The 12,647-nt window shown below is 39.0% G+C and overlaps 1 protein-coding gene across 3 annotated transcripts in view; it reads right to left on the bottom strand.

Annotated features, from left to right (window-relative positions):
* Positions 1–2,397: 2,397 nt before the first annotated feature.
* Positions 2,398–12,647, bottom strand: part of LOC139598689 (septin-2) — a 34,411-nt gene continuing 24,161 nt past the window's right edge. For 2 of the 3 annotated variants that reach the window (XM_071445407.1, XM_071445404.1), the window contains 2 exons: positions 9,799–9,892; positions 2,398–3,186 (listed from right to left, as the gene is read on the bottom strand). In XM_071445407.1, coding sequence (XP_071301508.1) covers positions 9,824–9,892 — 69 coding nt within the window. In that variant the 3' untranslated portion in view covers positions 2,398–3,186; positions 9,799–9,823. Of the gene's footprint in view, positions 3,190–9,798; positions 9,893–12,647 lie in introns of all 3 variants that reach the window. The other variant, XM_071445406.1, reaches the window with a different exon arrangement.

The following is a 12,647-nucleotide window of genomic DNA, read 5'->3' on the forward strand; positions in this document are numbered from 1 at the left end:
GTAGGAATGTGTGCTCTGTTTCCATTAAAAATTTTAAAGAGGTTATATGAGAAGTTATTTTAGGTAAAAGCTGTCAGCATAACTGTTTAAGACAAGGCAAGAGAGAACTTAAATGAAAAGCAGCAGTTGCACATGACATGAGAACAACTCATAGAAAACTCAACAGCAGAGAAGAAAGGAGAATGGGATATGAAGACTAAGGACACCCAGATCCTTCCCCTGACTTCCATGGCTTCAGGGAGGGGTCATGCCTTTACCATTTCAAGGACAGGCAAATGATCAGACCTGAAACTCTTCAGAATACAGGACAGGATAAGCTTGGCAGGGTGATGGCTGCATAACTGAAGGGCACTGCCCTGCCTGGAACAAATGTGACACTGATGCCATAATACCAACTGTTCAAATCCTTGTAGTCATCACAGCATTTATCTTGGCATTTCTTCCACCTTCTCATTCAAAACATCCCTCATAACAAAACAAGGAGACACTTCCAAGGCCTGGCAATCCAAGGCACATACATTTTAAAACCACATTAGCTCACCCTGAGCTCACTTTTAGCCATTGATTCAAAGCATCAGAAAAAAATGAATCAGGTAATTGTCAGCAAATTTCCTTGTTTTTAAATGCTAGAAAGCCTCAGACCATCAGAGACTCCGCACCACAATTAAAGGCACCAATGAACTAATCAGCCTTTCATGAGTTGTTTTATAGTCTGCCACAGTGTTTTAAAACTAATGAACACTGAAAGGACTGCAGTGAAATGCTCTTTGATCCTGCTGAACAGTCATTAAAAAAGTTACATGTGGGCACTTTGTCCCAGTGCTGGAAAACATCTGACTGGAGAAGGCCAGGATGAAATTCAGAGCAAGAGACTTGTCTTGCAAGGCCCTGGGACTGCCAACACCTATGGGAGCTGAAATGCAAAGTCAGAAAGCAGGGTCTAGCCAGTGTCCTCTGTCCAGAGAGCTCCACAGTACAAAGACTTGGTTTAACAACTATATATTCCCCCAGTAAGCTGTTAAGTATTTTAACAAAACCAGGTTCAAATGTAACTGAAAACTAACATCAGTCAAGATCAAAGAAGTGGTAGAAAGCATAAAAAAATAAAACTACATTGAAAGGAAAATACTCACATATGGAATCAGCAGCTCTACAAGCCCTTCTTGGACAATTATTAAAATAGATCTCAAACTTTGAGCCAAAATGCTCCATCTGGAATCCACAAGCCCAAAGAAAGCACAGACTATCAATCAGTACTCAGTATCACCAAGTAAAAAGCTTTTCACTGAGGCTTCCTACACAAGACCTGTGACACTGACTTTAGGTGCCTTGCTTTAAAGAGAGTGAAAAAAACTCCTCAGTTTTTAATAAAATTAAAGACTAGATGCTTTTGAGAGTCTGCTTCCCCATTGTCCTAGCTGGCTTTGAAAGGCAAAGCTTTCATGCCACCTTTGCTCAGAGAGCTAATCTAGCTTGTACCTAAGGTCTCCAACTGAAGTCTGGGTTTCTCAGGAGGGGTGTGGCTGTCCTGACTTTCACAAGCACAAACGGACAGCACATAATTAAGAAGGTTGCAAAACATGATGCAAAATCCTGGAAGAAAAACAAGAAATGTGCAAATAACAGCAAACAAATGATGAGAAAAAGTTTGCCATTAAGTCTCTCACCTTGGCCCTCTGGACAGACATGGTTAAATTAAAATCTTCATAAAAATGGCAGAAAATATGTGTGAATGCAAATCTGTCACTCCATTTCTTCTTTCAACTTTGTTACAGCAGCCACTGAAGTAACAAGGTAATGTCCATTTTAGGCAGTTCAACTCCAAGCAAGCCAAATATGCATCCCAGTAATGCCAATCATTTGTGAATCCTATCCTGATTAAACACTCATTGCTAGACAGCAAAATTAGGGGTAATCATTACATGAAAGACACCCTAATTTAGTAAGAAGACAAAGTGTCTCAATCCCATATTTGGAAAGTCATTTACACTAGTGCATATATAAAACACACAAGACTACAAAAGCATGCAGAATAGAGCTATAACTCAGCAATGACATAAAGGAAATAACAACATTCATGAACTTATAAAGTAAGGTGTGTGATCAGATTTTCCAAGATATTCATCTACCCAAAGACATCAGTAGGTGCTTAATGAACTTTGGAAAAAAATGGATGTGAAGCTTTGCTACCTAACTTACAGGTAAAACACTTTAAAAAGTGTTTTGAAATGAAATCAATGCAGTTTGCAGGTATACAAATTTTAGAAAACACCTTCATATCCCAGGGTAAACATCACAACTCCTTTGAATATGCACCGTGCACAATGCCATTACAGCATTTCATACATTAGCTTGAAAAGGCAAAATAAAACAAGAAAAACCACCCCAAAAAGAAAATCAACGTTTTCCACATTCATACAATTTATTACAAAACTTCAAAGTAGTGCTATGGTATATATAAAAAATCAGGACATGCCATCACTCAGCTGACAGATAGAAATGCCTGTGACAAATTTTTGCCATCAATTCTTGCGACCTGAAGCCAAACCTCCAGAGGCATCCACACAAGTTGTTGGTGTGTGGAGTGTTTAGGTGAGTTAAGGCACGGCGATTTAGAGAAGTCAGCTTTTTCCAACCACTGGTGACTCATTTCGTTTCGTACATTTTCTCATACATCACACAAATGCAAATCACCAGAGATGAAGCTTCAAAAGCAACAAAAGCACAGAGGAAGTTCTGAAAAACCGATACGATGCAGAATAACCTAAAATGGCAGGTGAAAGGTATAATACTGTGCAAACACACGTACATTTACCGTAAACACGCCACAAAGTCTTAGTATTAACCACAAAACTGTTCAGAACAACCTAGCAGATAAATGATTAATTCTTAAAACCCACCACAATGACTAGTCCAAACAGTGTACTCTTGGCAGTTTCTGAATAAAAAGGTACAGGAAGGATAATAAAACCACATTGGTAAGTATGAAGACAGTGTTATGAAAGGAATCAAAAAAGATACACTATAAGTTGAATAACAATGATTATATAAAACAAGCAGGTTTACAACACGATCTTCAGACTTTGTGTTTTAATGCAGGTCTTGGTCTGTGGCATCCAGCTTTAGCATTTGAACGTTACCACGGGCAAAGAAAAGAGAGCACCCATCCACTTAGAGAACCGTATGCTGCTGGGAACAAAAGTGGAAAACAGAGCATTAGAAAGGACAAACTCTCAGCACTGTCAGAGCACTGGGGGCTGTCAGAGCCCCTGTGAGCAAAGCAGCATAATCCAGGGAATGGGGAGTTGCAGTTCCTGCAGCACAGGCACCTGCATTGCAACTAGATCAGCTGGGCAGTTTGGTCCCAAATATTTATCACAAATGTCCAATAAGAGCTTCTAAATGAGAACTTATTTTTAGCTGCATAACTTCTTAGGCACCCACACCCCCCCAGCTCCTCTCAACAGTCCTGCACACAGCACATCGACCTTGGCCTGCTCTGTGAAGCATTATTGCTGCTGAGGGAAACAAACCACTCAGCTAAACAGGGCAGGCAGTAGGCAGCAAGCTCAACATCACACTCCAACACTGCTAAGGTAAAGCAGGAAAGCAGATATTTTTTCAAACATTCATACAGCAGTGTTCCTGTGGCTGAAAAAAAAAAAAATCAGAACGGATACTGGTCTGTAATTTCAAAAATAACTATCAGTTCTGGGTATTTCTACAGTTACTTGCCAATCAAAAAGGCTGCTACAAAGAAAGCAGAATCCCAGCTTTTCCTGAAAGTTGGATCCCGCTTAAGAAGTTGTGTCAGATTTGGAACTCAGGGGATACACCCCAAATTCTCCAGTCCCAAAAATCCTCATTCCTGACAGAAAAAGTTAGTTTAATCTAAATGCTCATCTGGATGGAGAAAATAGAAATATCCTAGAAAACACTATTGTGTTTCTTTGCCAACTTACTTGTAAAATGCACTGTAACACTCATCCAGACTAGAGTGGGGATACAGAGCCATGTGCTTTGCTCTTTGTCCTTCTCACTGTGGGAGTTCTGTTCAATACACAATTCCTTCTCATTTTAAGGAGCCCATCACTTCTAATAACAACTAAACAAGCAAGCTAGCAATAAGGCTTTAAAGCCAGAGTCCATAAATTTCTAAGCAAATTCAATACTCAAATTCAAACTCAACCTGTTGTGCTACACTGCTACTTTGAGTTTGAAAGAGAAACTTGGTTTCTGCCACTGCCTGCCCAACTCTAATCTGTTACAGAAGATACCTCAAGAAGAAACTGTAACTCATGTTTCAGACTCACAAAAAGACTGGGATTCCAATAAACATGAAGCTTTGGGTTCTAAGCACAGCTGTGCATTGATGTTAGCAGCATTAGCTACACAATACCTACATTTTACAAGCTCCTAGAACACATTTGGGCAAAGTATGTTTGTGTCCTTTCAACATGGATTCATTTCACTGCTCTTTCTTCCTCATCTCCTTGTAAGGCAATATTTTATGATACAATTAGGTTGATACTATTCTTGCCAAGTTTGACCTCCAGCTTTACTAGACCAACCTTACAGTCCCCTATGCTCATTTCACCAACACCCAGAGTTAACAAATGCCTCCATCTGCACCAGGAGTTCATACCACTATTGAACAAAGAGGATATTCCTCCAGTGGGCCATTAAAACAAAACTCTCTCAGTAAGCAGCATAACTAGCAAGTACTACATACACCTGCACCCTGATCCAGTGGTCACATAGCTCAGAGTCCTGTATTTGTGAAGATTTTGAACACCTTGTAAAGAAATGGGTTTGTCTCCCCCTCAGCTCTTACAAGAACACCACTACAACACAAGGTGACTTGGCACCTCTGTGTTCACTTCTGAACTCCAAATGAGAGAAATTTGCTTGATAAGCAGCTACATTTTCTCACTCATCTCAATTGTTTTTCTTCAAATATCACCCATTTAATGATAACTACTGCCCTTTGAGTGTCCCATCATCAGCAAGAACTTTGAGAAATGGCATCTTTCCAAAAGGCAGAGGAGTACTGGATGACACCAATGCTCTGCTGTAGGTTTTGACTCATTTTGTCACCACACCCCAAACATTTTGGTTTTCTGGTGTTTCAGTCACCCTCTGTTGACTTCACTGCTTCAAGTTTGTTCCCCTTCCTTTGCTACTCTGTAGCAAGACCTCAGACTTCCCCACAGCAAACATCATCAGCCCAGTTCACAGAAAATTACAAAATTGGCCTTTAAACTGATTACCAATGCTCATCAGTTATTTATGTCAATAGGGGTGACAACCACAGAGTCACATCTACATATCAGGATCCAAGCTTCAAAACTATCAGAAATGTTCCTCTGTTTCTTTAGGGAAAAGTGGCCCTGACACATTTTCAGGTTCCTCATGTTACCTTACAATTTCCAACACAAGTCTGTTCTCTAGAGGTGAAAGAACTTGTGCCAGCCCATCAATGCAGGGCTTGCTGACTTCCCCACAGTCAGAGGAGCTGAGGAGAGCTGGACACTGACAGCACTCTCCTGGTCTAGTTTCTCGCCAGAGAAACATCCACTGGCAGTGCCAGGCAGTTGCTACAAATACTACAAATTTGCCCGAGCTTCACATTCTCTGGGCTCTCAATTTCAGTTGCCAAAAAAACTACAACATCATTTCTACTTCCTCAAATGACATTTCTCATCAGATCAATTCAGCATTCAGCAGCATCATTTTAGAAGCCTGGTTGCTATGACAGTGCTTTGTGTCTTCTGTTAAATGATGTCAATTCACTGGCAGAAAGAAGGAGCTGTTTGGTGTCTTTAGCACTGTTCTTATCAAGAACCAGAACAGTGTTAATGTGATCAGGAGGTTTTAAAATGCTTGTGGAAATCACAAGCTATACTAATAGAATTTTCAACATCCTACAGATATTTTAAGCGCAAGATGCTTGGGTTTCTTTTTTGTCTGAACATATTTTCCTAACTATAACTACATTTCCAGATGGCTGTATTAGCATTCCACAGCCTGGCTTCTGTTACTGATTTGTCCCAGTATGATCTTGAAACTGAGTGCAGACAGACAAATCAGATTTGTAAGAATAACAAGAGGAAAACAGATTGCAAAGAGATACACTTTGAGAAGCAGAGGAGGAAAGGGAAGAAACATCCACCAATAACCATTTCACTTGGTACAATTATTGCTGATTTTCATAATAATTGCTCATCTGAGATGGATAAGTTCAGAAACTCGTAAATATGCTATTGGAGTTACTGCAGGCTTATTCCAAAAGCATTTCATATTTGAGCACCCAAATAAAACTAAATATGTTTTAGGTTTTGCTACCTTATTCCACCTTCCATCTTTCTCTTCAATCCTTCATGTGAACTGTCAAATATAAGAACCAATAAGCTCCTACACTTCATAGCAGTGTCTTGTGTTTTGCAAGAAAAAACAAATCCAAGAAAGATTAGCAAGGGGAGTATATCAAAAGTCAGGGTAAAAAAATTGTTACTGCTTATTCTCAGAATATTCTGGTGTCTAGCTGTGCTCTCATTGCTGCTCCACCTGCACTAGTTGCACACAGAAGATATTAAATGTTTAGAGGAAAGAGACAAAAGTGTAGGTCAACACACCTTTGTCAGGGCTGCACTCAAAAGATCTTAATCACCACAATCTGTTCTCACGGGCTTTTGTCAGAAACTGCAGTTGGAAACAGGAACGACCAGTGTGCCAAAATCATCTTCCTTTTCTACCTCTAACCCAGTCTCCACCAGCACTCATCTTCATTCCCTTTCAGGATTCTACTTCTCCACAGCTAGAAATCTGTCTGCCCTCTTTGGAAACTTTGAATGTATTCCCTGCATCTAATTTTTGCCTTTGTCACTCCCCTTATTCTCTTACTCCAGCCTTGAAAGTAAAGGAAACTGTTTGAAGTGAATTCTCCCTTTGCTTTTTCCATAAAACCTTTTAAGATGGCCCTATTCAAAAGGAATCAGGCAAACCAGATCTTCCAGTCATCCCATCTGTGCAGCACTTTCTGGTAACACAGACTTGTCAGTCTTTTTGGCAACAATTTGGGTTTAACACTTTTTAATCATTATGCAATGCTCCTCCTAGAAAACCCCAAAGCATTCAGCAATCTCCTCCCCACTCCAAAATACACCTGAAATCAGAAGTGGGTATTTCACATATTTGATATTAACACATTTCATTACCCTATTGTTTATTCTCCAGCTCTTACCTATGAAGGTCTTCATACCACACCACACCCACCTTTTCCCAAAATACCTGAAAACTGTACTTTATGTAGGGGAAAATATTTTAAGGGACTTTTGAAGAAAACACAAAAAATTAGGTATATATTCAAATAGAAAGAGTGAAAATATTAATTTTTACATTAACTTTCTGTTTATAAACTCATATATTTTTCTCAGCACAAAGTAAGGGTGCAAAAGAGCAATGGGAGGAGAGACTGCACCTTCAGTAGAACAGGTGATCCTTTAAAGTTCTTGTAAAACTAGAACCTGAGAGATGTTCAAGATAAGCAGTGATAGAACAAAAAGATTAACACCAACTACATTTAAATTTGTTGGCAGTTTGGCTCTGTTAGCCACTGCGTTAATTACAAGTTTCCTGGTTTCTCTAGAAATAGTAATTTCAATAAAATACAGCAAATAAATCTGATGGGAATGGTGGAGGTTGAACTCATCACACCTAAGTTGCAAAGTCAGTTCACATGCATGAGAGAAACTTCCCCAAGGCTGAGCTCTGGATGAGGATTCCCTTCCACATGCAGGATCATAAAGCAACACCCTGCTTTAGGAGCACTGCATCTCCAGTTCTGACTGCATACTGGCCAACAAATTATGCTAAAAAAAATCAATCTATCACTCTCTCTCTCAAGGGTAACAAAACCAGAAGTTCCAAAGTCTTTCCTAAAAGCAATCTGTCAAACATGATTTCCACAGCAGCTGCAGAAATGCAGCTTAGCAAATTCCAAAGTAACAGCAAGACCTCCATGTATGAGGATCTCATTCAAATCCTTCTCAGAATCATCCATACTCAAGTATTTCAGCCCAATTAACTTCACCTCAAGATTTAGTTCAAATCACAACAAGATCATGGGAACACTCAGTTAAATCTGCAAAGTCTGCTTAACAAACAGAGTGGTGCAAGCTTCACTCCAGATGAGCAGAGTGAGGTATCTACAGGAGAACATTTCCCTAGGACAGACATGAGCATGCTCAGAACTCTGTTTACTTAAGTAGCCATGGCTGCAAATTCAGCCTGGGACAAACCATGCTCCAGTTCCTTTTTATAAAGGCCATATCCAGTATTGCCAGAAGCTGTGAAACACAGGGGATCTGGGGCCATTTCTGGCTAACCATTAATGGGAATACTACATCCCATCAGCCCTCAGATACTGATTGCACAGCAAAGGCAGCATCTAGGAACTGAGCAAAGAACTCTGAATATATTTGTATCCCTTGCCATCCTCTGTCCTGCCAACAACAACTGTGGACAAGGGTAGATTTATGGTGTGTTTTTCTTATTGAGTATCAGTTTGAAGGTGTCATATGATTAAATATGATTTCTAACACCTACAAGGAACTGAGCTCCTTAGCAAAACCAGCAACAATAATTTACACTAAAAAAGCTTTCCTACACTAAATAACTATTTCTACAAATGGTAAGAATTTGGCCACATGACAAGAAAGTCACAGTGAAAACTTGGAACCTTCAATTCAGACTATAGTATTTAACAATATTGAACAGGCTGCAAAATGACCAGCTCCTGGCTGGACAATGAGAGCTCTCTGTCAGACACTGCTTTCATGTACACCATGTGGTGAGCCACAAAATTATCCTCAGTGTTTAGATTTCCAACTCTGGGAAAACACATCTTAGTATGGAAGTTGGAAGACATGATGTGAAGACTTCTCCATCTGCAACAGTTGAAACTGTGACTGTAAGAAACCTGAGACTGAATTACTGAATTCCCCTTAAGTACTTCACTCAGAGGGAACAGTGCCCATACCAGTAAAACCATTGACTTCTGCTTAAGTGAGAATACAGGGAATAAGTTTATTTCTTAATGATTTTTTTTTCTTTTTTTTTTATGTAAACAGGAAGACTGAAGGTTCAAATAAAGGCAACAAAAAAATCTCCTTATTTTAGGCTTGGAATGTTGGCAGCTGACACAAGGTCATAAGGGATAATATAATCCATTTTATTCAAGCTTTACATTCCACAAGACCAGCAATCACAACTAGAGTATTAAACTGAAGTATTAAGCAACAAGGCTTCTCATATCCTTCCATTTTTTGTTCTTGCATTTAAAAGAAAAATTCTACCAGAAGAAAGAATGAGTATGTGCTACAGGAATTTTTTTCTTCACTCACTCTGATCTCCCCTAATACAACAGACATATCAAGGGAGTCTATACTCAGTACACCTGAGAAAAATTCTGTCTGGCTCTTTGAGAAAACTGTTAAAAACTCAGCAGCCTACATACCCCAAAACACTCTATCTTTTGTTTACATATTAAATTAACTTTCTGACCAGCTTGTGCTAACAGAAGCAAAGCCTGATGATCCAAAAGTAAGGCACTGAAGAGAAGGATTTACAGGTCTTAAAAACAGCTGGAAGATAACACTGGCATATATCTTTTCTAGTCTACTCATGACATCACTTTTTCCTATTAAGTACAGTAAATGCAAGGCCAATGTGCAAAATTAACAATAATCATTGCCAAAATCTTATGTAAGAGGTGAAAACAAGTCAGAAAAGCAATACCTGATGCATCCAGCTGTTAAGCACCTTAGTCATCACCAGGCTTCATCCTCATCTGGGCTTGCATCTGGGCAATCATCTCCTGCATGCGGCGCAGCTGGAAGAGAAACACACCCAAGTGTTCACAACAATTGCATGGGAAGAAAATCCAAGAATCCAAAAATCCAAGAATCCAAAAATCCAAGAAACCTTAAAACTTTTTTTCCCATGGTAGAACACAGATCCTATCTTCCTCTTCACAAACTGGAAATATTCAATAATTCACATAACTGAATATTTTGGTTTTCTCCATCTCTTATTCTTCAGTTCAGCACATCTAACTTTCACAAAAGATTTGTAAGAACACTTGTAAGGAAAATTAAGCAATAGAATCCAGATCTTTGGAAGCCAGCTATGCTTGCAGACCTGTGAATCAACATTTAACCCATAATTAGGAAAGCATATCCTTTAGGTGTGCAAAGAGCTTCACCTGAATGTGGCAGCTTTGTTCTGGTACAGGTGCTCAAAGCATAAGATCATGTAGAACACTCATCCTGTGACTATCAGAGAACTCTGCAAATTTTTAGCAGCAGTACCAGCCAAACATGAAAACAAGATTTAAAAACTATTTCAAATGAGAAAGATGTTTATAAAATTTGGAACGCCAGACTAAACATATTAAGCAGCAATACTTTTTACAACTAAACAATTACTTTTCCGGGAAAAAATTGTTTGCTTAAGGCATTTTCTTATAACACTTAAAAGTTAGTTTCCATTTCATAAAAGGCCACTTTTATATAATGCTTTGTTGCTTGTTTTGTTTTTTTTTCAAAAAAAGAGAAAATATTAACCAAAACAAATGATCCTAAGACAGAAGAAAGAATGCTAATATGGATTTTCAAAGTATATATGCAAATACCTCTAATTTGCTTTACAAATGACTGGGTACTTCCTTCCAAGTGCAGGTGGGGAAGCTCCACATACAGAGCCCCATTTTCCAAAGGGGGAAGGAAATGTGCTGCTGTTTCCATGCACATTGTATAACCTATGAGTCCACCTCAAACCAGAGATCATGTATAAATCTGAGGCTTGTATAGCAATTTCTCTTTTTTTAAATTTATGTAGAGAAGTGCTTCCATTTATTTTCAGGGGGGAAACTAACTGAAAAATCACTCTGTCTAAGCAATTATACTCTATTTTCATCCAAACAACCACATTTCATCCAAACAACCAATTCATCCAGTCAACCACATTAACTATTGTCATACTTGTTACTCCACCAGGTTCAATACAAAAGAGCCTGAGACAAATGCTTGAATATATGCATGTGGTGTTGCTGTTGTTTTGTTTTGTTTAAAAAATCCAACAAACTGAAAGAAACATCACAGAACAAGAAAAACTAACTGCAAGTGCCCATATAACTTTTCTTGCCTGCTCTCAGATACAGATTTAGGAAAAAGTAAGAAACAGAAGATTAACTAAAGAGTAAAAAAGATTGCAGCACAGCCAGCAGTACCAGAGCTGCCTCAAACTCACTGGCTTATGGACTTAACCTCTTGCTGCAGCAGCACAGGGCTCAGAGAGGCTAATTCAGGTTCCTGTGACTGCTGCAGAGATGGCCTCTGACAAAAGGAGATTCACACAGGAACAGCATGAAATGCAGCTAAGTCTGTGAGGATTATTATAAACCCATCTACATCTTTCTGCTAAGTACTTAAAACAAAAAGCTTCTGATCAAGAAGATGGCAAAACGTTGCAGAAAGGAGGAAAAAAAAAGCAGAAAGTTCCCAAAATGTGTGTTGCATTGATTCCATGATACAAGAAAAAAGAAAAGCTTCAAAGATCAACTTGCAAATATGTAAGACACCTGGTCTTTTGAACTGCCTCTCTGCAGATTTACCATCAGAATAAAACTAGCTTTTTGTAAGCTCTCCTACTTGAGCTTTCCCAAGAGCACTCCAAGCTGAGCCATGAAACATTCCCAAAATAGAAACCATTCAGTAATCACAGGGGGAGATACTGCTGCACACATATTATGGTGATTGCTCAAACACAGAATTCTGCTAATAGCCAACATTATATTTTAAGACTTAAATACAGCATTGAGAATTGCATTTTCTTAACTTTAACTGATAAAAATATGCCCATAGCACAGAATAAATCAGATGCTGCATATGACACAAATATAAGGTAGCACAAAAGCCCCAGGAAACCTACTCTGCTCTTACAGTCAGAGTGTAAAAGATTTTCCTTTTCCATCCTCATGTGGTGCTTTTGAGACCTACTGGTGAAGTCTCAGTCTTTTCCATTAGGCAAGGAATGGCAAGTTTCTGAAGCTATTTTAGAATGATCCAGTAGAAAACCTTTCAGGCACAAGGCCTGTGAAAAAAGCAAGGTACATTGTTGTCAAATTAAGAAAAGGGAATCAAGCTCTATTGTGCTCAAGGAGTAACCATGTCAGTCTCTTCAGCAATTCCTCTTTGAGTAGAGGACAGGACACAAGAGCTGCTCCTCCATGTTACACTACAAACAAAACCAGCTCATGTTCACCTTTCTGGACCTACTGAATAGACAGAAAAACCTCTGCTCTTAATAAAGGAGAATGTAGAAGAATCACACCAAAGACTGAAATTGATGTCATGTCAACATCTTCATTCCCTTTGCTGTTGGGGACTGCAAGCATCAAGGGCAGAAAATGACTTTGATCTTGCTCAGCAGAGTCCTCTCACTTGCAAGAGCAGCACTGATATATTTGTGTTCATCCCCTAAAGAACAGATGCTACAACATGACAGCATAGGGCCAATGCACATCATGAGTGGAAGGAAGCTAGGAAACAATGTTTGGAAATCTGTTAAAACAAATAATTCCTGTA

Source organism: Agelaius tricolor, unplaced genomic scaffold (genome assembly GCF_023055355.1).
Source record: "Agelaius tricolor isolate 1412-34295 unplaced genomic scaffold, bAgeTri1.0.p SCAF_20, whole genome shotgun sequence".
Taxonomy (NCBI): Eukaryota; Metazoa; Chordata; class Aves; order Passeriformes; family Icteridae; genus Agelaius; species Agelaius tricolor.